General features: G+C 43.2%; 1 protein-coding gene across 4 annotated transcripts in view; it reads right to left on the bottom strand.

Moving 5' to 3' along the window:
- Nucleotides 1-25558, bottom strand: part of TBXAS1 (thromboxane A synthase 1) — a 417384-nt gene that overhangs the window by 270381 nt on the left and 121445 nt on the right. For all 4 annotated transcript variants that reach the window (XM_030213914.1, XM_030213915.1, XM_030213913.1 and 1 more), the window contains one exon: nucleotides 23238-23331. In XM_030213914.1, coding sequence (XP_030069774.1) covers nucleotides 23238-23331 — 94 coding nt within the window. The remainder of the gene's footprint in view (nucleotides 1-23237; nucleotides 23332-25558) is intronic.

Genomic DNA, 25558 nt, shown 5'->3' with positions numbered 1-25558 from the left:
AATAGAATAAAATAAAACATAGAAAAGAAAATAAGAGGATACCTTTTTTTATTGGACTAACCTAGCTCCTAAAAACAACCACACTGGACCATCAATACTCACCAGAAACTATTACAAAATTAATCAAATTTATTCTAACTCACAACTGTTTGCGCTTTAACAATGATTATCTACCGACAAAATCATGGGCACTGCGATGGGCACCAGGGCAGCACCCCAATATGCTAACCCCTTTATGGCTGAACTGGAAGAGACATTTCTGAATACATATCAGACCACACCCCTAAAATACTACCGGTATATTGATGACATTTTTATGATTTGGACTGAGGGAGAAGAAACTCAAACAATTTTACAGTTCTTTCAATACATACCATCCTACAATCAGATTCAAAATTGACTACTCCCCAGAAAAAGTCAATTTTTTGGACACCACAGTTTCAATCAGTAATGGCTACATACAAACATCCATATATAGGAAACCCACAGACAAATGCAGCTACCTCCACAACTCCAGCTTCCACCCTTCACATACAAAAAAATCCATTATTCATAGCCAAGCCACAAGATACCACTGTATCTGCTCTGACCCAGGGGACAGAGATAGGCACCTCAAAATCCTGACTGCATCCTTCCAACAGAAAGATTACAACCCCAAAATAATCTCCAAGAATATTGCCTCCTCCCTCAAAACACCCAGGGAAAATCTGCTACAATACAAAGAAAAGAAAGCCACAGACAGAACCCCCCTTATAGTGACATACAACCCAGAGCTGGAAAAACTGAGGAAAATCATAACAGATCTGCAGCCACTACTCCAGGAGGATGAATTACTGAGAGAGATATTCCCATCCCCACCAGTGCTGGCCTTCCGACAGCCACCCAATTTAAAACACAAGCTAGTGAGAAGCAAGCTCTCAACAGAGACCCATAAAGAAGAGAATGGCACACATCCTTGCAATGTATCCAGCTGCAAACTATGCCAAAACATTTCACAAGACCCCGCAGTCATTCACTACTACTACTACTACTATTTAGCATTTCTATAGCGCTACAAGGCGTACGCAGCGCTGCACAAACATAGAAGAAAGACAGTCCCTGCTCAAAGAGCTTACAATCTAATAGACAAAAAATAAAGTAAGCTGGGATCAACCTTGCAAGCTCTGTTGTCTGATCATCAGGTCATTATCACATGGACCAATTCTCCCAGGATGACAGCTTAAGGGGAGAAGAGATGTAATAATAGAAAGAGTGGGACCTCTCCCACCAAAATTACTTTAAATATTTCCAGTCCAAGCTTCCTCCACCCTTGGACCCTCAAATCAATGATCTCATCTCCTGAACACCCCTCTTATCCCTCATAAGCCCCCCCACCCCAGCCTACTTCAGCCAATCCCTAGTGATCTAGTACAATAATGTAAGAGAGAACCCCAGTCACTCATACCCTGTGCCGCTCCAGGTTCAAAATGGTACCTCTTGGAATGTGGAGCAGCATGGGTTAGGAGTGACTGGGGATTGAATTGGAACAATTTAAAAGTATATTTGGGATTTAAAATTTAAAAGTATATAAATTCACAAAGGAAAAATATTCAACATAAAGGAATCCTTCACATGATCATCTTCCAATGTAGTATATGTGATCCAGTGCAAAAGATGTGACGAAGGTTGCTATATTGGAGAAACAAGCCAGATGAGATTTAATTTACATAGACATCATATGAAAAATGCCAGTGCCAACCAAGATGTTACAAAACCAGAACACTGTACTAATGATTTTATAGTGAGAATACTTAAAGGAAACTTTAAAACAATACAGGAACACAAGACCTTTGAAGTCAAAATGATTAAATATTTTGACACCCACCAGACAGGACTTAACAAAAATCTGGATTTTCTAGCCCATTATAAACCATGAAATTTCACTGCTTTGTCACCCTCTGATCACCATGCATTTCTCCGTCTGTCATCCTCTCAGTCCTCTCTGTTTCTCACCTAGCCCACCCCTCCCTCATCTTTTCAGACTGTCACTGAAATATTTTGATGTTTCACTTATATATGCTGTTACATGTCAAAATTTGCTTATTTCTGATCTGACAAAGAAGGGCTACCTTCGAAAGCTAATCAAAAAACGTATTAAGTTAGTCCAATAAAAAAAGGTATCATCTTATTTTCTTTTCTATGTTTTACTTTATTCTATTTCTATTGACTGGCTTTAGAAGTGGACTAACACGGCTACCACATCTCTCTAATAAGAATCTAGAAACACCTGTTTCACTCTTCATGTAGAGTTGCCATCTCATTCTGATATCACATGTAGAAGTTCAATGCTCTTGAGTTTCACAACCTATTTTTCCAACTAGGGAACCTTGGAATGCCAAGCCAAGAAGGAGGCACCACGGTGAGGCACATGAGGAATGGTGACTTGGGAAGAGCGCACGGGAAGGGCACCTCATGGGAGAGAAAGAACAGGATAGACAGACACTTTGTGGAACCGGTAAGAGGAGAAACACAGCAGATGGAGAATGAGAGCACATAATTCGGGAAAGGAAATTAGAAACACCAGCTCCCCCCCCCCTCCCGGTGCAGAAAGGCTCATGATACAGCTGTGTGCAGATGTCTGGTTGCATGGCATCTACCATGAGTGTAGTACCATGGCATGGAAGAAGTTTAACTGCATGCAAATTATATGTGCAGGAAACCTGTAGCAAATGTGGGGGGAGTATGCCAGACTCATGCACACAAATTTTCACGGTAAGCGCAGCTTCTTGTGCACACGTCCAATTCGAAAACGAAAGTGTCAGCGCACATCAGCGCTTGTTTTTCTGTGACTAAATATGAGCCTTGCACAAATTATTTGCACTTAAAATGTTGAGAGTCTCATATTTAGGTGCAGAAGAACAGGCACTAATGTGTGTTTTCACTTCTATTTTGTTTGGACATACGCACGTTTGTCACTTACCATCTGCCTTTAAAATTTGCACGGGCTTCCTTCTGCTTGTATAACAAGGCAAAAACCAGCATTTAAATGTGAAAGACTGACAATAAATCCTCTCCGCAAAATTTTCTATGCCACCCTGGGCCCTCATGGAAAATTTCTCACGTTTTACAAGTGACAAAAGTGGGTGGCGTGCTCTCTACATTGCACATTAGCTTACATTTTAATACAACCTGCACTGTGTCTTCCCACATGAGCTAACATCTGCACAATTCCTCTCTGCATCTTTCAACGTGTACAACCTGCATTCAGCCAGTGGTTGCTTTCTGTATCGGACACACAATGGAGAGTCAAAGCACAAATACTGCTACAATTTCATTTTTCTATGGTCCGCAAAGAAGAAATCTTTGTAACAGGGCACTTAGGCTGTGAAGGCAAACAGATATATTTGTTGCCCCTATTTTACAAAGCCAAACATATACTACTACTACTACTTATCATTTCTATAGCGCTACAAGGCATACGCAACGCTGTACACCATACACAAAAAGACAGTCCCTGCTCAAAGAGCTTACAATCTAGATAAGGCAAGCAGACAGACAAAACAACTAAGGGTAAGGGAATAAAGAGGTGAGGATAAAAGGACAGGGCAAGTGAGAAGTGGTTAGGAGTCAAAAGCAGTTTGGACTTGAAAACGGCCAAAGAGGGGGCTAGACGCACAGGTTCGGGAAGTCTAGTCCAGGCGTGAGGTGCAGCAAGATAAAAGGAACGGAGTGTGGAATTAGCAGTAGAGGAGAAGGGGACAGATAAGAGAGATTTATCAACAGAACTGAGTACCCGAGGGGGGACGTAAGGAGAGACAAGAGTGGAGAGGTACTGGGGAGCGGCAGAGTGAATGCATTCATAGGTAACATAGTAGATAGTAGATGACGGCAGAAAAAGGTCAATAAGAGAAGTTTGAATTGAATGCGGAAACGGATAGGGAGCTAGTGAAATGACTTAAGGAGAGGGCTAATGTGAGCATAGCGACTTTGGCGGAAAATGAGTCACGCAGCAGAGTTTTGGACTGATTGAAGAGGAGAGAGATGGCTAAGAGGGAGGCCGGTGAGAGGCAGGTTAAAATAATCAAGACAAGAGGTGATAAGAGTGTGGATAAAGGTTCTGGTAGAGTGCTCAGAGATGAAGGGACGGATTTTGCTGATGTTATACACCTATATGCCTTTATAAAAGAGACCCCTCTCCCTCTACAGAGAATGAGTCAGGGTAAGTCAATGGTAGAACTGTATTATTTTTCTGTTGCCCGAGACTGTTTTGTCTTGCTCACTAAAATTGTCCATCTTATGTCATTTACTTAACTCTTGGTGTGTATCCTGCTGTGATGTAAGTATCAAAAGGTGGATAATCATGTTTTTAAATGAAACTAAACTAAAAAAACAAGACTTAACCAGCTTGTGTTTGTCCTACTTAGCTCTGCAGATGGTAACATAATGGAGAAACTTTTCTTATTCTTTCTTTAAAAAAAAAAACCCCCAAAAGATTTAATTGTGTGCCATTAAGCATCAAGCACGTACAAACTTGAACAGTTGAAACAGTTAGGGATTAAATTCACCAATGGAAAGGCCTAACTGTACATTTTTCTTTCATGGTCTGTCAAAAGATGTTGCTTGGCCGGCGCCTGGGAGAAACGATCCTGTTTGCATTTTTACTGCTAGCCATAAAAAGTTAAAACTAGATCCCAGACTTAGGACCACAAAGTTTCCATTTGACCTTTTCTTCCACACCATTCTTTTTTTCCATTCAGAAGAGCAATGGGCCAGGACGTAAAGAAACCAGAGTTAAACAAAGACGACTCTGTGATTGTGGAGGGAGACTGAAGAGGCCTACCCTTCATTAAGATGCATGACAGGAAAGCTGCCCACAGCCTAACAGACACACGCTTAAATACAACATGGCTGGCCTGGACAAGCCTGTGCTGTATGTAGCTCCAAAGCCACAGAAGATCACTGAACAGCAGAAGTAGTGTATATTTATGCACTCAGTTGAGCACTGATGGAAGGCCAGATGTTTATGGCATTGGAAATGATGTCCATTATTAATTCGCACAGTGAACATGCTTTGAATAATTTGCCCAAGCTGGCCTGCCAGCATGCCTCAACCCTACCCTGAAAAACCTACTTCTACAGATCGAAGATTGCTTGTTTCACTGTCTATTCAGACTGAGCCCTCCAGAGCTATCACTGTAAAATTGATTTCTGGGACAAGGTTACATCAAAATTGAACCTACTCGATAAGACACAACACCCTAGGAGGGGTGGTGTCGTTGGGTGGTGTCAACTGTCACATGCTACCACCTTGGGATGGTTTTGCAAGGGGTTCACTCTAAAAAGAGGAGGGCAACAAGAAATGGAGAAAAGCAAAAGACAGACCACATTTTTATTTGAAAAACATATCTAAAGGATGTTTATAAAAGTATAAACCATCACAAAGAACTCCAGCTGCTCTGTTTGCTCACTCATTTCACTACCATATGATCTGATGTATTTAATTATTTATTTAATTTGTTGGGATTTTTTAACTGCCTTTATTTATTTATTTATTTATATTCCACATGGACATATTTATATTCTGCATTGTCTCAGTATAAAACAAATAAAATCCAACAGAAATAACAACCATATCATTCCAAACACTGACCAGTTCAGACTGAGCAATCCATTCTGTTCATGTTATACAAGTTTAATTTGTGCCATGTTACTGCTGAAAGAGAAATGTCTTCAACTCTTTTTTAAATCATCCTATTGTTTGAATATTCCATATTTGCAGATGTAAAGCATTCCACATCCTGGGACCGATTATAAAAAACATGAAACATCTATATTCTTCCGGTCTGTCACAAGTTGGGGTGAGCCCTTGGGCTGCAGCCGAGTTGACACAACCTAGCCAACCCAAGGGCTGGCTAGGCCCTGACTGGCGGCAAGTGAGATACCCAGACAAGGCTGGACTGAAGACCAGGTGGAAGTTGGAAGACACAGCTAGAAACAAACTGGGAGCAAGGCAGGAACAAGGCTGAAACACAAGCTGGAAAACAGGCAGGAACAGGAGACTGGCTGGAATAAGGCTGAAACACACACTAGCATAGGCACCCGGTATAAGAGGCTTGGAGAGGCTAAGCTCTGAGGGGTTTAAATTGTTGATTTACCTCCATCCTCACAGCAGGAGCTGCAGTGAAAGCCCTCTAGCCTTGTGTAACCAGTTGTAGAAATTGGTTTATGGTTTAATTTGTTTACTTTACTGCTGGGAGAGCAGGGGGGGGGGGGGGGGGGGTTGGCTGGAGGTGTCCTGGGTTGCCAGGGAGATATTTAACGAGGATGACTTCCTGACCTGCACTGAGGACAGATAGCAGCAGGATCGGATACTGGGCCAGCATGATCAGAAAAAGTCACCAGACAACAAAGGTAGAAAAGATCATTTTATTTTCATTATAGTGTTTGGAATATGTCCACTTTGAGAATCAGGTGCTCAACATTAAAAGTTTATATTTATTTACTTATTTATGGCATTTTATTCCACATTAAACATGAATTAGGGTGTTTTGTGGCTCTACATGAGAATTGTGATGATATGATCCCTTGTTTCCTATTGTTGACGGTCTGCATTTTCCGTATGGGTGGTATATTGGTGTATTAGGCTCTGCCCAGTGTAATATTTATGGTACAGTAAGGTTCTGAGTGTGTTTTTGCACAAAGTTGTGCATAGTGTTTTGCAGTTGAGCGATTGTGGTTAGAATATGCTTTGCGCAACCACTTCATTCTTTGACATATGATACATATCTAATATCTAAATTTAATAAAAGGTATTAATTGTGACTTATTTTTATTTATTTTTTCTGTATGTTATCAGACAATTATGGATTTATGTTCCACCCCTGGCCCCACCCCTAACCCCGTCCCCTTTTGCCTCCCCAAACAGTTGGGCCACCGACCGCCTATGCACACTGTAGGAGACCTGTTGCAAAGGCACTGGCTGGGAGTCAGGAACTTCCTTAAATACTACCAGACATGAAGTGATGACATCAGCCAGCGCCCTCTTGCAGGGCTATAAAGGAAATGGTAGGTTTCCAGGAAGTGAACAGATTCTTCTTTGCATGGAATACTGCTGGAGTCCACAAAGAACAGGTGAGGGGTATAACACAGTGTAACAGAACTCATAGTAGGAATGAGTAACAATCTCTTATAATGTTAACAACATAACTACTACTACTACTACTATTTAGCATTTCTACAGTGGTGGAAATAAGTATTTGATCCCTTGCTGATTTTGTAAGTTTGCCCACTGACAAAGACATGAGCAGCCCATAATTGAAGGGTAGGTTATTGGTAACAGTGAGAGATAGCACATCACAAATTAAATCCGGAAAATCACATTGTGGAAAGTATATGAATTTATTTGCATTCTGCAGAGGGAAATAAGTATTTAATCCCTCTGGCAAACAAGACCTAATACTTGGTGGCAAAACCCTTGTTGGCAAGCACAGCAGTCAGACGTCTTCTGTAGTTGATGATGAGGTTTGCACACATGTCAGGAGGAATTTTGGTCCACTCCTCTTTGCAGATCATCTCTAAATCATTAAGAGTTCTGGGCTGTCGCTTGGCAACTCGCAGCTTCAGCTCCCTCCATAAGTTTTCAATGGGATTAAGGTCTGGTGACTGGCTAGGCCACTCCATGACCCTAATGTGCTTCTTCCTGAGCCACTCCTTTGTTGCCTTGGCTGTATGTTTTGGGTCATTGTTGTGCTGGAAGACCCAGCCACGACCCATTTTTAAGGCCCTGGCGGAGGGAAGGAGGTTGTCACTCAGAATTGTACGGTACATGGCCCCATCCATTCTCCCATTGATGCGGTGAAGTAGTCCTGTGCCCTTAGCAGAGAAACACCCCCAAAACATAACATTTCCACCTCCATGCTTGACAGTGGGGACGGTGTTCTTTGGGTCATAGGCAGCATTTCTCTTCCTCCAAACACGGCGAGTTGAGTTCATGCCAAAGAGCTCAATTTTTGTCTCATCTGACCACAGCACCTTCTCCCAATCACTCTCGGCATCATCCAGGTGTTCACTGGCAAACTTCAGACGGGCCGTCACATGTGCCTTCCGGAGCAGGGGGACCTTGCGGGCACTGCAGGATTGCAATCCGTTATGTCGTAATGTGTTACCAATGGTTTTCGTGGTGACAGTGGTCCCAGCTGCCTTGAGATCATTGACAAGTTCCCCCCTTGTAGTTGTAGGCTGATTTCTAACCTTCCTCATGATCAAGGATACCCCACGAGGTGAGATTTTGCGTGGAGCCCCAGATCTTTGTCGATTGACAGTCATTTTGTACTTCTTCCATTTTCTTACTATGGCACCAACAGTTGTCTCCTTCTCGCCCAGCGTCTTACTGATGGTTTTGTAGCCCATTCCAGCCTTGTACAGGTGTATGATCTTGTCCCTGACATCCTTAGACAGCTCCTTGCTCTTGGCCATTTTGTAGAGGTTAGAGTCTGACTGATTCACTGAGTCTGTGGACAGGTGTCTTTCATACAGGTGACCATTGCCGACAGCTGTCTGTCATGCAGGTAACGAGTTGATTTGGAGCATCTACCTGGTCTGTAGGGGCCAGATCTCTTACTGGTTGTTGGGGGATCAAATACTTATTTCCCTCTGCAGAATGCAAATAAATTCATATACTTTCCACAATGTGATTTTCCGGATTTAATTTGTGATGTGCTATCTCTCACTGTTACCAATAACCTACCCTTCAATTATGGGCTGCTCATGTCTTTGTCAGTGGGCAAACTTACAAAATCAGCAAGGGATCAAATACTTATTTCCACCACTGTATAGCGCTACAAGGCGTACGCAGCGCTGCGCAAACATAGAAGAAAGACAGTCCCTGCTCAAAGAGCTTACAATCTAATAGACAAAAAATAAAGTAAGCAAGTCAAATCAATTAATGTGTACAGGAAGGAGGAGAGGAGGGTAGGTGGAGGCGAGTGGTTACGAGTCAAAAGCAATGTTAAAGAGGTGGGCTTTCAGTCTAGACATTAATAAAATGATCAAATATAATCAATAAGAAATCAATGAGGAAATGACAAATTGAAACCCACTAATAGGACAAACATAATACAATATCAGAAATATACACATTTAACAGCACTGTAAAACAGTCATATAACAAAACTACCGTATTTTTCGGACTATAAGACGCACCGGACCATAAGACGCACCTAGGTTTTAGAGGAGGGAAATAGGGAAAAAAATTTTTTCCTTTTTCCCTCCTCTAAAACCTAGGTGCTCCGGTGCGTCTTGTCCGAGTTTTGGACCGCCGTCCCGTACTTACACGATTCCATGTTCCCTGGTGGTCTAGTGACGTCGGGGCAGGAAAGAGCCCCCTCTTTCCTGCCCATCGCGCTGCTCTCCGTGCTCCTCACTGCTTTTCTGATGGTCTCGGCGATATTCAAAATGGCCGCCGAGATTCTCGGCGGCCATTTTGAATCTCGCCGAGACCATCAGAAAAGCAGTGAGGAGCACGGAGAGCAGCGCGATGGGCAGGAAAGAGGGGGCTCTTTCCTGCCCCGACGTCACTAGACCACCAGGGAACATGGAATCGTGTAAATACGGGACGGCGGTCCAAAAACGCTACCTTCGGACTATAAGACGCACCCCCCATTTTCCTCCCAAATTTTGGGGGAAAAAAGTGCGTCTTATAGTCCGAAAAATACGGTATGTTAAATGTCAGTCCAATACAATGTATGATGTTTTGACTGTTTCTCCAGTTTGGGCTTTCATTATATTCTTTGTCAGTTTATAAAAATATAAAAACAGCAAGTTACAGTATGTAGTATATAGAGTTCACAAGTACTAAAAAGTATTCTTTACTAGCATGGTTAAAATAGCACAGCGAATGCTATTGTAAAACTGAGAGCTTGGGAAAGACAAATGGCACCTGAAGAATATAAAACTGTCCATGCGGCTCCTGCGTTTATTCACTTTCTTTGTCATATTAAATTGAGTCCTAGAGGCTGGTTTCCTTTCCTTTCCAGTTTGAGCACTGGATGGATATACGGAAACCACTTGTGCGTTATCTGGTTACTGACTAGCAGCTGCTATAGCATTTTCAGCATACAGATGGTGTGGGTGTACACATTTTATTTGTACCCCAAAATACCCACCCCCCCTTTAACAAAGCCAAGCAGCAATACTGACACAGCCCATCCACTCTAAATGGGATGTACTAATGCAGCTTTGTAAAAAAAAATTTGGGGGGGGGGGGGGGGGTAGGGTAAATCAGTTAGTTTCCACAGTACACCAATATGGAAGGCTTGCTCTATTTCATCCCTTGTTTCTAAATCATTCTTGTGACAAGTTGTTTAATTACAAGCTAGTTAGGCTGACAAGTTACTGTAGTCTGTCTCGTTCATTCACCTATCAACGTTCTCTGTGGTAACCAGAGAAGGTGATATACTGATCTGGTACCAATTCTATAGTAATTAAAAAAAAAAATCATTCCTGATCCTAAACAGGGTAATTAGCTCAAATCCCTCAATCAATCCTTTCCCCTTGAGTCTAACTATATTGTTAGATCTATAAATCTTTTCCTTTCCTAAAACATACAGGGGTGTAGTCATGAACATGGGATACCATTAAGACATATTATTTTATCGCTAACTCGTACAGCCCGCCACTGTACGCAATGAGACCTAGTTACTAATACCTGGGGTTAACAATAAAATCCAAGCAGCGTAAGAAGAAGTACCAGGAGCCTTCACAAGCTGGACAAAACCTTTTATTTGCACACCATATGTCCTGTATATAAAACTTATACCATTGACCCGACACGGGCCGTGTTTCGTCACGAAGCGCCTGCGTCAGGGGTCGTTCAATTTAAATCATCTAGACTGAGGACACCCGCTGAAAGCTGAATTCTGAGAGAGCTCAAGTCCACGCAAAAAAAAAAAAGCGTGCAAAATCTGCCTGCTTACTATACACAGGATCCAAGCATGACGCTTGGAGTGTGAAAGACGCTACAATAAACAGGAAGGAGGAGATGTTGGCCTCAGGAGGGAGAGAGATGTTGGACCTGGGGAAGGGAGGGAGGAAGGAAGATATTGGACCCAGTTGTGAGAGAGGGGGCAGAGATGGCGCACCTGGGGGAGGGAGAAAGAACTAGAGGGAGAGATGTTGCATCTGGAGGGAGGGCAAGAAAAATGCTGGCTCTGGGGAGGGGGAGAAAGATGTTAGATATGGAGAGGGGGAGAGATGTTGGATCTGGGGGGATGGAGGGAGAAAGGGTGAAATGTGTGACCCAGGGGGAGGGCACATGACCCTTATTGCCCAGGGGCCCAGATCTCTCTCAGCCCACCCCTGGAGCCATTTCAGCATTCACTAAAACATTTCAGCTTGCTATCTGTATATTTCACTTAAGTACATGTGCTGTAAAACCTAGAGGCATATTTTGCCTGCTTTGTTTGGTGAGGCAATGAGTAGGGAATTGAAACTGGTAGAAGGTTGGGTGGGGGGGTTCTGTACTGCCTCCTCCCCTCCACTTAGACTGACAATGTTATTTGGATTTTCTAATTTTGTACTTATTAGATATTCCATCTCTATTATACTTATATCGTATTATATCTCTGTTAGTTGAATTCCAGTGCTGGTAAATGTGTACATTTTTGATACTGTTTCATGGTAGTCCTATTATTAGGTCTCAATTTGCTGCTTTCAAGTTTTCCTCTTTCATTCTATTTTTTATTTATTTATTTATTGTTACATTTGTACCCCGAGCTTTCCCACTCATGGCAGGCTCAATGCGGCTTACATGGGGCAATGGAGGGTTAAGTGACTTGCCCAGAGTCACAAGGAGCTGCCTGTGCCTGAAGTGGGAATCGAACTCAGTTCCTCAGTTCCCCAGGATCAAAGTCCACCACCCTAACCACTAGGCCACTCCTCCATTGTTGCTACTATTTGAGATTCTACATGGAATGTTGCTATTCCACTAGCAACATTCCATGTAGAAGTCGGCCCTTGTAGATCACCAATGTGGCCGCGCAGGCTTCTGCTTCTGTGAGTCTGACGTCCTGCACATACTTGCAGGACGTCAGACTCACAGAAACAGAAGCCTGCGCAGCCTTCTACATGGAATGTTGCTAGTGGAATAGCAACATTCCATTTAGAATCTCCAATAGTAGCAACATTCCATGTAGAATCTCCAACAGTATCTATTTTATTTTTGTTACATTTGTACCCCGCGCTTTCCCACTCATGGCAGGCTCAATGCGGCTTACATGGGGCAATGGAGGGTTAAGTGACTTGCCCAGAGTCACAAGGAGCTGCCTGTGCCTGAAGTGGGAATCGAACTCAGTTCCTCAGGACCAAAGTCCACCACCCTAACCACTAGGCCACTCCTCCATTGTTGCTACTATTTGAGATTCTACATGGAATGTTGCTATTCCACTAGCAACATTCCATGTAGAAGTCGGCCCTTGTAGATCACTAATGTGGCCGCGCAGGCTTCTGCTTCTGTGAGTCTGACGTCCTGCACATACGTGCAGGACGTCAGACTCACAGAAACAGAAGCCTGCGCAGCCTTCTCCATGGAATGTTGCTAGTGGAATAGCAACATTCCTTGTAGAATCTCCAATAGTAGCAACATTCCATGTAGAATCTCCAATAGTATCTATTTTATTTTTGTTACATTTGTACCCCGCGCTTTCCCATTCATGGCAGGCTCAATGCGGCTTACATGGGGCAATGGAGGGTTAAGTGACTTGCCCAGAGTCATGTCTTTAATTTTACTATTGTTATGCTGTTAACAAAATTTTAAGTTTGTTGTTAAACTGTACCTACTGTACACCGCCTTGGGTGAATCTCTTCATAAAGGCGATGAATAAATAAATAATTGCCTTTCCTCTCCTCCCCCTATCACTCTCCTTCACACACACACTATCACTTACATTACATCCCACCCCTCCTCCCTGGCCTGCTGCCATCAGCTTCAAGTGTCCCACCTGTTCAGTTGTAGCTGCAGCAGGGTGATCCAACACACATTTTCACACCTGTTTTTCTCTTAATGATAATGATGATGAGGAGGATGAGTACTTATAGCCCACTTTAGCCCTAAAAATAGGTTCAGAGCGGGTGAACAATAAAGTAACACTGATACATCAATCAGGAACATAAAATGCCAAAGAAAATAATTAAAATATCTACATTAAAAATTTAGAAAATAAAATAGGACTTTAATTTCTGAAATCAAAGATAACTAGAGCAATCGCAGCTGTCAACTGACAATGCATTCAAACACTTTACCGGTTAATATCTAAAAGAATCTTTTTAAAAAGACTTAGGGGACCTTTTACAAAGCCAGGCTAGCATTTTTAGCTCGCTGTAAATATCAGCTGGCGATAAACACCGAGACACCCATGGTATCTTTCGAACTTTATCCTGGTCCAGTGAGCTCTTTTTCAGTAGGGGGCGCACCACAGCTCTTTTTACTGTTGTTGGCAGCTGCCCTTCCATAAGAGAGGAGTTAACAGTTTTAGCGGCCCCTTCAATGAGGCCTGTGCTCGCTCGTTGTACAATCCTTGCTAGGCAGGGATCAAGAGGACAGGCTGTAGGCTGTAGACCTTTCAGGATCTTTTCAAGTGCTTCCTCTGTGACCTGATTGAATGAATCCCAGATGGCTGTGCACGGTGGGGAAGAGGGAATGTTCTGTTCATTAGCTGGTAGGAGCTTTGATGGGAATGTCTGTAGATCCTGATGGAGACCTTTAATTTTGTTGGCAAAGTAAGTAGCAAAGTCATTGCTGATTAGTTGTGACTGAGAAGGTTGGTTCTGTTGTGGGGTTTGCAGTAGGCTGTTTAGTATTTTAAACAGCTGCTTGGTTAAATTTGCAGCTTGTTCTATGTGTTGAGAAAAATATTGGGGGGGGGGGGGGTTGGCTGCTGTTATGGCCTGGTGCTACATTTTATATATTACTGGGGATAAATATTTAAACTAGAAGAACAGATCCCAAAACTATATCACAAAAAACGTTCTTCCTTTAAAATATTTAATTTCTTTTATTACAATACATATATCACATAAAACCACTTATACTGTGTAAGTTCCGGAACTTGCCCAGTCACACCCTTCACTTCACCACCCATTCACATAAACCTTGTGTGGGCACATTTCTATATATCCATAATCTGTGTACATGCTCCCCAATTGTTGTTTCCTCAATTTCAAATCTTCCACTTGTGTCTTAGATATCGTCCTTAAAGGTTCAAATTATAGTCCTTATAAATCATAAAAATCTTCTAAATCACATCAAGCAGGAGCACAGTGTTCACAACAAAGTCTCTCCAGCACTCTTCTTGGAGTAGTGTTAGTTCAGCAGAGTGAATCAGTGCAGTGTGTCAAGGGCTTCCTGGAATTTACATACTGTTTCCAGACTTTAAGCACCTTCTAACTCTTCACACCTTCTCTCTTTTGTTCCTCCATGCGAGACCGCATTTCGAACACTCCTTCTTCAGGAGGAACATTTCCCTTAGGAATCATGAGTCCAGCACAGGACCCTCTGTGAGCGTCTCAGCAACTTAAATGACTCCTAGAGCTGGTGCTACATTTGCCATATGTTTCTTATAGTTGAACCTGTCTTCATCTAGGTGAGATTGTTTTCCATTTTCTTTCATTTTGACGTCCTTGATGCTTAAGAATCTGTAGTTTGTTTGTGGAGCAAAGGATCTTCTTTAGAGGGGCCGTTTAATGTCATTGCTAAGCATGCATTCCAGATATCAACCTGTTCTGACACTGTCATCATCTTTTCATCTACATGAGGGTAGGACAAGGCCTCTAGGAAGATTTCAGCAGTCAGATTTCTCTTGTCTCGGATTTCCTTCCAACTGTTTTATGTAGTCCTTAATAGAAAATTTGATTAGGAAATGATCAGTCCATGATAGGGGTGTTATCTCTATGCCACCGGCCTTGTGTTCCAAGATGTCGACCCCTTTGTAGAATACGTGGAAGTGTATTTTCAAAGTACTTAGACTTACAAAGTTCCATAGCAACCTATAGAATTTTGTAAGTCTAAGTGCTTTGAAAATGAGCCCCCAAGTCTAACATATGGCCCTTCTCATGAGTTAGAGATTTGATCACCTGAATAAATCCTAGAGCTGCTATTGTATCAAGGGAAGGCAGGAGTAATGGTGTCTCGAGTATCGATGTGTAGGTTAAAGTCTCCCATGATCAGTACCCTAGAGTACCTCAACGTTACCTCAGTCACCAGATTCAGCAGATGATGTGGTGTTGCGAGGTGCTTTGTAGATCAAAAGCAGCCACATTGGTTCCTCATCTCTCAGCTGGAATACAGACTTTGCTAAAATCTAAGTACACCACATCTAGCACCCCTTCCACATCCAACTGTTTGGTTACCCAGTCAAAGAAGTCAATCAGATTTGTCTGACAAGATCTGCCTCTAGTGAAACCATGCTGCCTCGGGTCCTGCAGTCCATTTGATGTTATAATGCCTTTGTATCGCACCATGGTGCTCCACTGCCCCTACTCACCAGAACGGCCACTGTCTTGATCTTATCCTCTTCTCAAACTGCTCACTCTCCAGTTTTTGTGCCTCAACTCTTCCCCTCTCTGACCATCATCTGATAACTATCACACTTAAGCACCCTCCCTCCCCAGTCCCATCCAATCTTACCCAACACATTTAGGAATTTTCAGGCTATTGACCCTTCTACTCTGTCCTCCAGTGTTTCAAATCTCTTCTCTACCACTATGTTATCCAAGTCTGTCAATGAGGCTGACTCTTCCTATAATACTATTCTCTCCTCTGCTCTGGTTACTCTCGCTCCCCTCATTCCCCATTCTGTAAAATGTACCAAACCCCAGCTTTGGCTGACCTCTAGAATCTGCTACCTACGTTCCTGTACCTGCTCTGCCGAATGCCTTTGGCTGAAATTCCATGTCCATGTTGACTTCATACATTTCAAATTCTTGATGACCTCCTTCCAGTCTGCTCTTTTACTTGCCAAACAGGACTATTACATCCAGTTGACAAATTCTCTTTGCTCAAACCCTCGACGTCTCTTTGCCACACTGAACTCTCTCCTCAAAGTGCCTTCACCTCCAACAAAGGAAAAATATTCAACATAAAGGAATCCTTCACATGCTCATCTTCCAATGTAGTATATGTCACCCAGTTGAAAAAATGTGACAAAGGTTGCTATATTGGAGAAACAAGCCATATGCTGAAGAAGAGATTTAATTTACATAGACATCATATGAACAATACAGGAACACAAGACCTTTGAAGTCAAAATGATTAAATATTTTGACACCCACCAGACAGGACTTAACAAAGATCTGGGTTTTCTAGCCCACTATAAACCATGAAATTTCACTGCTTTGTCACCCTCTGATCACCATACATATCTCCCTATCCGTCATCTTCTTAGCCCTCTCTGTTTCTCACCTAGCCCACCCCTCCCTCATCCTTTCAGACTGTCACTGAAATACTTTGATGTTTCACTTATATATGCTGTTACTTATCAAAATCTGCTTATTTCTGATCTGACGAAGAAGGGTTACCTTCGAAAGCTAATCAAAAAATGTATTGTTAGTCCAATAAAAAAGGTATCATCTTATTTTCTTTTCTATGTTTTATTGTATACTATTTCTATTGATTGCTTTAGAAGTGGACTAACACGGCTACCACATCTATGTACTTATGAGAAACCTCACAATCCTCTGCTTTAGAAACATTAGTTTACACGTACACAACTTCGAGTTATTATAGATTACTATGCGTTCAGGAAGGCTTTGAAAACTTTCTTGTTTCCTGTCTCTACCATTTTGCCTGGCACCGACGTCAGGCTCGCCAGTCTATAATTTCCCGGATCAGCTCTGGAACCTTCTTAAAAAATCAGCATTACATTGGCCACCCTCCAATCTTCCGGTAGCATGCTTGATTGTAAAGAAATTACATATTACTAACAATAGTTCTTCAAGTTCGTTTTCAATTCTATCAGTACTCTGGGATGAATACCATCCAGTCCAGGCGATTTGCTACTCTTCAATTTGTCAAATTGTGCCCGGTACATCTTCCGTGTTTATAGAGATTTTATTCAGTTTCTCTGACTTGTCAGCTTTGAATACCATTTCTGGCACCGGTATCTCTCCCAGTTCTTCCTTGGTGAAGACCGAAGCAAAGAATTCATAATCTCTCCGCTATGGCTTTGTCTTCCCTGAGTGCCCCTTTTACTCTTCGGTCATCTAGCGGTTCAACTAATTCTTTTGCTGACTTCTTGCTTTGTCTTGTTTTTAAGTCTCATCTTCCCTCTGCCCCCAATATCTTTCTTCTCTTCTTACCCCCACAAGCCTTCCTGTTCTCTTAGTTTCTCATCTGATAATCTCCTATCAATTCCCTCTCATTCTTCTTTTCACCGCTCCATTTTAAGAGAGGTTAGCTTTAGTTTTCTAGTGCCATCTCTCTGGAACTCTCTTCCCTCTCATATTTGCCTAGAACCTTTATATCCTAAGTTTAAGTCTTTACCTAAAACGTTTCTATTTACAGAAGCCTTCAGTATTACCTCCTGGTTCAAATATTTGAAATGTATTAATCCGCAAAAGAACCTTTTCCGGAGACTGGAAGGCGGTAGAACTAGAGGACATGAATTGAGGTTGAAGGGGGGCAGACTCAGGACTAATGTCGACTCAGGACTAATGTCAGGAAGTATTTTTTCAGGGAGAGGGGTGGTGGATATGTGGAATGCCCTTCCGCGGGAGGTGATAGAGATTAATACGGTAATGGAATTCAAACATGTGGGGATGAACCAGTGGCGTAGCTATGTGGGGCCAGGGGGCCTGGGCCCCTGTAGATTTGGCGCTGGATCCCCCCTGCCGACGACCCTCTCAACCCCCCCCCCCCGCCGCCAACCCGCCATCGCCTGCCTTTGCTGGTGGGGGACCCCAACCCCCGCCAGCCGAGGTCCTCTTCTTCTCGCAAAAGGCTTCCTTCTGTTTCTGACGTCCTGCACGTACAACGAAGTCTGACTACGCCCCTGGGATAAATACAAAGGAATCCTGTTTAGAAGGAATGGTTCCATGGAATCTTAGTGGAGATTGGGCGGCAAAGCAGGTAATTGGGAAACAAAATGGGAGCTGGGCAGACTTCTATGGTCTACGCCCTGATCGTGACTGAATAGATAGGGATGGGTTGGAGTGTAAATTTTAAGGGGCTTCGACATTAGCTTCAGAACTTAGTACAAGAACAGTACTGGGCAGACTTCTACGGTCTGTGCCCTGAGAATGGCAAGGACAAATCAAACTCAGGTATATATATACAGTATCACATACCATGTAAAATGAGTTTATCTTGTTGGGCAAACTGGATGGGCCGTAAAGGTCTTTATCTGCCATTATTTACTATGTTACTATGGTTATATTTCCCCTCCCTTTTGTCTCTCAGACCCCACTACGCTTGTTTTTAGAGTTATAAACCATATAGTCGCTTTCATAGACAAATTGCAAAATAGCAAGTACCGAGAATAAATAAATAAATTTGGCTATGTTCCTGGAGAAAAAGTCCATAAACTGCTATTAAGGATGACATGGGGAAAGCCACTACTTATCCCTGGAATCGGCAGCATGGAATCTTACTTTGCTGCTCTTGGGGATTCTGCCAGGTACTTGTGATCTGGATTTGCCACTGTTGGAAGAAGGATGCTGGGTGAGATGGACCATCAGCCTGACCCGTATGGGTATTCTTATGTTCTTAGTTAGGTGCGTTCCTGCCACATTTACATGGCCGCAGTTAAACCAGCTATGCAGCGCTGATACCAGGTTATGCTAGTATTCTTTAATGGAATCTGGGGGCCCACATGCCGTTATGGAATAGGCTCCCATTTTGTGTCCTCAGGGCCTAAATGGAGACATCCAGTAGTAGAATTATCCCTTTAAATGATAAGCTCCTTGCAACAGGGACATATTCCGACCAATATTCAGTGCTATTTAACTGGCCAGAAATGGTTATATAGTGTTTTGGCACCTAACCACTAATATTCCAGTACCAGCCTATCCCATACTTACTTAAATTTGCATTATCCAGACTGCAATGGTCTTAGATACAAATCAACTTATGCATCCAGCTTTTCCTACATAAGTACACAACTGTGGAACGCTCTGTCCAAAACCTTGAGATCTATTCCTAACCATCTCAACTTCAGGAAATGACTGAAAACCAACTTGTTTAAGAAGGCCTACCCCCCTGACCCAAATTAACTTTCTATTTCCTACGACACAGAAAAACTATGGACCGTATTGGACTTCTATCACCACCCCCTCTTCATTTCTTTGTTGCTCTATACTTATGTTTCTTTCAGGTTGATTACTATATTGTGTATTTCTATTTTATCGAACCGGAGCCTGCCTCTCCAGTACTGTGTAAGCCACATCGAGCCTGCATCTAAGTGGGAAAATGTGGGATATAAATGTGTTAAATAAATAAATAAATAAATATTCAGTGCAAGATAACTGGTTATCTCTGCTGAATATTGCCAGTTAGTGCCCAAATGATGCCCAGTTATACTGTATGATAACCGGCAATATTCAGCACTGGCCGGCTAAGTTTTAGCAGCCAAATCAGGCTGCCTAAATAGCAGTCCTATTTTTGGCTGCTAGAAACGTAACTGACCAGCGCTGAATACTGACATAGCCAGTTAAGTTTAAGCCAGCCAAAAAAAAACCCCAGACATTCAATGCCAGTCACCATAAACGGCCCAGCACAGAATATGCATGGTCAGAGCTGATTGCGGCACTTAGGCGGGTTGCCTCTCTCAAGGTGAATATTGACCTCATACCTAAACGCTTATCACCACTATTCAGCACTATGGACATTATAAAAACTTTAAATATTATTATATATTGTAAACGGGCCCGCTGCTCCCGTATGGGGGAGGAAGCCACCTCCCGTGAATAGCCAGATCTTCACAAAACTGCCACAAGGGGATACTTCAAAACATTCCTTTATTTGTCAGGTTAATAACCAAACTTCACTCCAGAGCCCTGGGTTAGGGCTTCTCAGGCAGGGCTGTTCTGCCTTGCTTAGTACATCAGCTCACTAAACACAAAGACTCTGCCCCACTCCCTGAGGGGGATTCAATAGTCCTTTTGAAATCCCTCCTTTTTGGTCAAAGTCAAAAGCAAACAAACAGTACTTGCCCCCCAAGCAGGCTTTCCCCTCTTCCCACCAGGCAGTCCTCCTTCATAAATAAGCCTTTCAATTTCAACAGAGTTTCTCAAAATAATCAGGTTTCAAAACAGGTTGGTAATTCTCCCAACAAACTTTCCAACATTCAGGGTTTCCCCAAAGCAAACAGGTCCCACAAAAGAAAACAGGCTTCTCTATTTAAGCAGGGTTTAAATCAAAATAAATTCCAAAACAATGTAGGTTTGCAAACCTTCAGGTGCTGTGCTCCTCAGGACTCTCAAGCTCCCATTCCATTCTGCTTTCTTTTCCCTTGCTCAGCCTCATTAACCCCCTCTTCCACCCAATCCATCCAATCCTCCTCCTGCTTCTCACCCCACCCTTCCCTCTTACAGGTGGGAGGCATGATATACTGATTGCGGGTCCAGTGGAACTGGGCTTCTTCATTCTCCCTCCCTCTTGTGGTCAGAGACGGTATATGGCCAGCTTGCCTATCCCCTGGGCTCCCCCTGCTGGGACTGGAAATGCATTCTGGGAGATGTAGTTCAGGGTTTTGCTGCTTCATTTTGTACATCTGGGCTGTAGCCTTGTCACAATATTAAGACCTAAAGAGGTTTTATCTCCATGTGGCAATTCCTTACCATAATATTAGTATTACTACACCTATCCATTTATTCCATGCCCAGCATCAATCTAAAAGTCTTACACTAATCTTTAGGTATTTGATGGCAGTAAATAAATTCCAAAAATATTTCTTGTTACATTGATTTAAGATTAAAAGAAAATATCACTATAGCTAACAAAAAGTCAGCTATATTAAGCTATAAGCCTGATTCTGCATAGGTCTTATGGGCAGGAAAAGGAACACAAAGCCTTCTGTTAAAGATGTAAAGGAACATGGAAAATACATGTGTCATTTGAAGCAGGTACAACAGGAACAGCCATTTCATAAGAGAACACATTGGAAAAAAAAAAAAAGAGCAGCATTCCCCAGGGTTTTCAACGTGTTCCAGTACTTACATATGAAGCGGTAATTTTGAAACCGACACGTAAATGCTAGATTTCATAAAACTGGTCATCCAAGGGGCGCCAAATAGGAAGTCAAGCTGGAAAACTCTTAGGGGTCGATACTTAAAGTGATTTAACCAGGCAGGAGAGGCTCCTGGCCACTTAAATCACTTGCGCGGGGGTTAACCGTGGATATTCAGCAGCACTTAGCTGGATAGTTCCACGGAATATCCCCTCTAATCGCCTAAGCCGAAACTGGCTATGTTGTGGGCAGTCCAGGGGCGGAGTCAGCACTTATGCGGTTAAGTGCCAATATTTAGCACTTAACCAGATAAGGTAACCGGGCAAATCGGACCTCACAGAACAAAGTTCTATCTTTGTCCGATTTCACTTATCCGATAAGGGCTGAATACTGGTCCTTAAACAAATACCGTATTTTTCAGACTATAAGACGCACTTTTTCCCCCCCAAATTTGGGAGGAAAATGTGGGTGCGTCTTATAGTCCGAATGTAGCGTACCTGCTCGCTGTGGGGGGCTGGTCTTAGGCCGAGGCAAGCGTTGCAACCACATAGGGCCTCGTCCTCAAAGGGGCCCCGCGCAGCGCGCCTCAACTCCGCCCAGTGCTTTTTTTGTGAGGTCCGGCTCACCTGCCCACTCCCTTCCGTTCGTGCACCCGTGCTCCCTGTTTTGAAATCTTTAATTTACCCGAAGTTTCGGCGAACCAGCAGTAAAAGCAGCAGGCAGGCTCGCCTTCTTGTGGCTTCCCTTCCCTCTCAGCGCATCCCGCCTTCCTCTGATGTAACTTCCTTTCCAGAAGGGTGGGACGAGCTGAGAGGGAAGGGAAGCGATGAGGAGGCGAGCCTGCCAGCCTGCTGCTTTTACTTACTGCTGGTTCACCGTGACCGGGTATTAAATTAAAGATTTCAAGGCAGGGAGCACGGTTGCACGAACGGAAAGTTGGGGAGCTGAGGGCGGACAGGCAGGCGGGCAGGGGTTTGAATGAATCGCTGGACATGGGGAGGGGAGGAGAATTGCTGGACACGGAGGGGAGGGGAGGGCAGGGGAGAGAGGAGAATCATTGGACATGGATGGCAGAGGAGGACAAATTCCACTGCAGAGCCACACAGGTTGTACAAAACGGGTGTCCTCATACAAGAGTATTGCACAGCCTGCGGTCCTCCAGCAGATCTCTGCCGCACTTTTTGCTTCAAAATGTTTTTTCCTATTTTCCTCCTCTAAAACCTAGGTGCGTCTTATAGTCCGAAAAATACGGCAATTGCCATCCGTCTGCATGTACTTGGATATTCAGTGCCTGATACGGCCTGGCACTGAATATTGGGCATAAATTTATGAGCAGCTAAAAAAATCGCTCACCGCAACCTGTTGAATATTTATCTCTTAATTCTTGTATTTTAAAGGTGCTTCTAAGTATCACACAAGTCAATGAAACCGCCCCCTCAATCACACCTACAAACCTCGAACCCAAATAAGCAATTAGCTTACACTTAATGCCTGCCTTGCAGCTGGTTTAAAAAAGCGTCTAGTTTTTTTTTTTTAAGTATGTGTGTATTGTCTAAACTACCGCAGGCCATTTTTCAGCGCACCTTTGTAAAAGGGCCCCTAAATTTAGTCACATTCAATTAAGCCAACTAAAACCTGGTGTGAATCCTGATGCCTAAATTAGGCAAGGAGCGGGTGTATTCTATAACAATGCGCCTAGATTTTAGAAATGCCCATGACCTACTTTTCGGCCACGCCGACTTAGAATTTATGCGTACCACGTTACACAATACGCTTAGCAAGTAGTGCACATAAATTCTTATTAATGCAATTAATGCTGATAATGATTGCTTGTTAACATTCAATTATCAGCACTGATTAACATAGTAACTTAGTAAGTGATGGCAGAAAATGACCTGCATGGTCCATCCAGCCTGCCCAGTTTGTTAGTTTGTTTACTAATTAAGTTATTTGCATTGTTATGGAACATGCTTCGACTTACGCGCAGAAATGTGTTTCTCACGTGCAGTGTCTTATGTAACCACAAAGGCAAAACTTTCTTACCTTCTGAAAGAATAGCATATTGCCGATAAAAGGCAGGGGTTTAGGGTGTCGTATACCAATCCTTTGCAATTGGGAGAAAGCAGAGGTGGAGTACCTAAAAGAAGGAACAAAAGGAGAAATTAAATATTTGCTGATTAAGCCTTGCGCTCTATAATCAATAGATATAACCATGTGCCTGGAACAGGGATTTGTTTGATATAAGGAGAAATTATTTTGGTGTTTGATAAGATCAAGGAACTAATTTGACAAAATGCCTAGAAAATCAAAGGTAAGCGGTAAGAAGAGGCCAGCAATCTTCAATACAACATATTGACAAGTGCAAATATGTAACTTCCTGTTGTAAACCCTTTTTGCCTTTACATATTCATTTCTTCAAACTTTGCTTACTCTTCCTTGCCTTGCTTTCCTACGATCTGGCCTACGTTACCTTTATAAATTGTCAGCTTGGAGAAGAGACGGCTGAGGGGAGACATGATAGAGGTATATAAAATAATGAGTGGAGTGGAACAGGTGGATGTGAAGCGTCTGTTCACGCTTTCCAAAAAATACTAGGACTAGGGGGCATGAGATGAAACTACAGTGTAGTAAATTTAAAACAAATCCAACGCATAATTAAACTCTGGAATTCGTTGCCAGAGAATGTGGTGAAGGCAGTTAGCTTGGCAGAGTTTAAAAAGGGGTTAGACGGTTTCCTAAAGGACAAGTCCATAAACCACTACTAAACGGACTTGGGAAAAATCCACAATTCCAGGAATAACATGTATAGAATGTTTGTACGTTTGGGAAGCTTGCCAGGTGCCCTTGGCCTGGATTGGCCGCTGTCGTGGACAGGATGCTGGGCTCGATGGACCTTTGGTCTTTTCCTAGTGTGGCATTACTTATGAACTAATTTATCAGCAGATCATCCTTGAGACAACAAACTTCGGGCTCCTTTTACCAAACCGAGGCAAAAGGGGGCCTATGCTGGCATCAGCGAGCCCCCTTTTACCGCAGCGGGTAAAAATGAAGTCTCCTGCAGGAAATGGCTGTGCAGCAAGTAATGCACTTGCTGCACAGCCATTTCAGGTGTGTGTGGGGGGGGGGGGGGGGGGGAGCCCTTACTGCCTCCCACTGAGGTGGCAGTAAGGGCTCCTGCGCTAACCCGAATAGAAAACATGACCGTTTTCAAAACCGCAAAACGTCTATCTAGAAAATCAAGCCATTGGGATGTAGGAGGGTCCAGCATTTTTAGTAGACTGGTCCCCCAGACATCCCAGGAGAGCAATGGGGCACCCTAGGGGGCACTGCAGTGGACTTCAAATAAATGCTCCCAGGTACACCTCTCACTGCTGCTCCCTTATTTTCTCTGCTGAGCCCTCCAAAACTCACCCAAAACCCACCACCCCGAACTCTACACCACTACAATAGCCCTTATGGGTACATGGTTTCTGGTGAGTTTTGGAGGGCCCACAGTTTCCACCACAAGTGTAACACGTAGGGGGAGGTATGGGCCTGGTTCCACCTGTCTACAGTGCACTGCACCCACCACTAGACTACTCCAGGGACCTGCATGTTGCTCTAATAAACCTGGTTAACATCTGAGGCTATTATAGAGGCTGGTAAGTAATATTTTTATCCTCATATTTGGGTGGAAGGAGGGGATCAGTGACCACTGGGTGAGTAAAGGGGTCAACCCTGATTCCCTCCAGTGGTCATCTGGTCATTTAGGGCACATTCTTGTGCCTTATTCATTCTAAAAATTAGTCTAGACCAAAGCGTTCAGATTTTCGCCCTGGACATTTTCATTTTGTTCCATTATGGCTGTAAAACATCCAAGTGTTAGGGCCAGGGAAATGGGACTTGATATACCACCTTCCTGAGGTTTTTGCAACTACATTCAAAGTGGTTTACATATAGTCAGGTACTTATTTTGTACCAGGGGCAATGGAGGGTTAAGTGACTTGCCCAGAGTCACAAGGAGCTGCAGTGGGAATCGAACTCAGTTCCCCAGGATCAAAGTCCACTGCACTAACCACTAGGCTACTCTTAAGCCCACCTTCAAGATGCTCCCGACACGACCCCTTGTTATTTTGATGCACTGCAGATGAATTGCATAGATACGTTTGCCATAAATTTGCAGCACTAACTCTTGCCGTTTGGACGGCCACTTTTTCAGCGCTTTTGTACCACTGAGGATATCATAAGGATTCAACAGCAAGAACCTCATCCATAATCTCTTTGTTAAGCACTTCTACTACAACATCAGAGATTCACCAGACCCCTGAGGCAGGCCCCTTTTCGGGCCGAAACATGGCCGTGTCGGGTCGTCTTTTAAGATGTTC

The sequence above is a fragment of the Microcaecilia unicolor genome, chromosome 9, assembly GCF_901765095.1.
Source record: "Microcaecilia unicolor chromosome 9, aMicUni1.1, whole genome shotgun sequence".
Lineage (NCBI taxonomy): Eukaryota > Metazoa > Chordata > Amphibia > Gymnophiona > Siphonopidae > Microcaecilia > Microcaecilia unicolor.
This window is presented reverse-complemented; position numbering and strand designations above follow the sequence as displayed.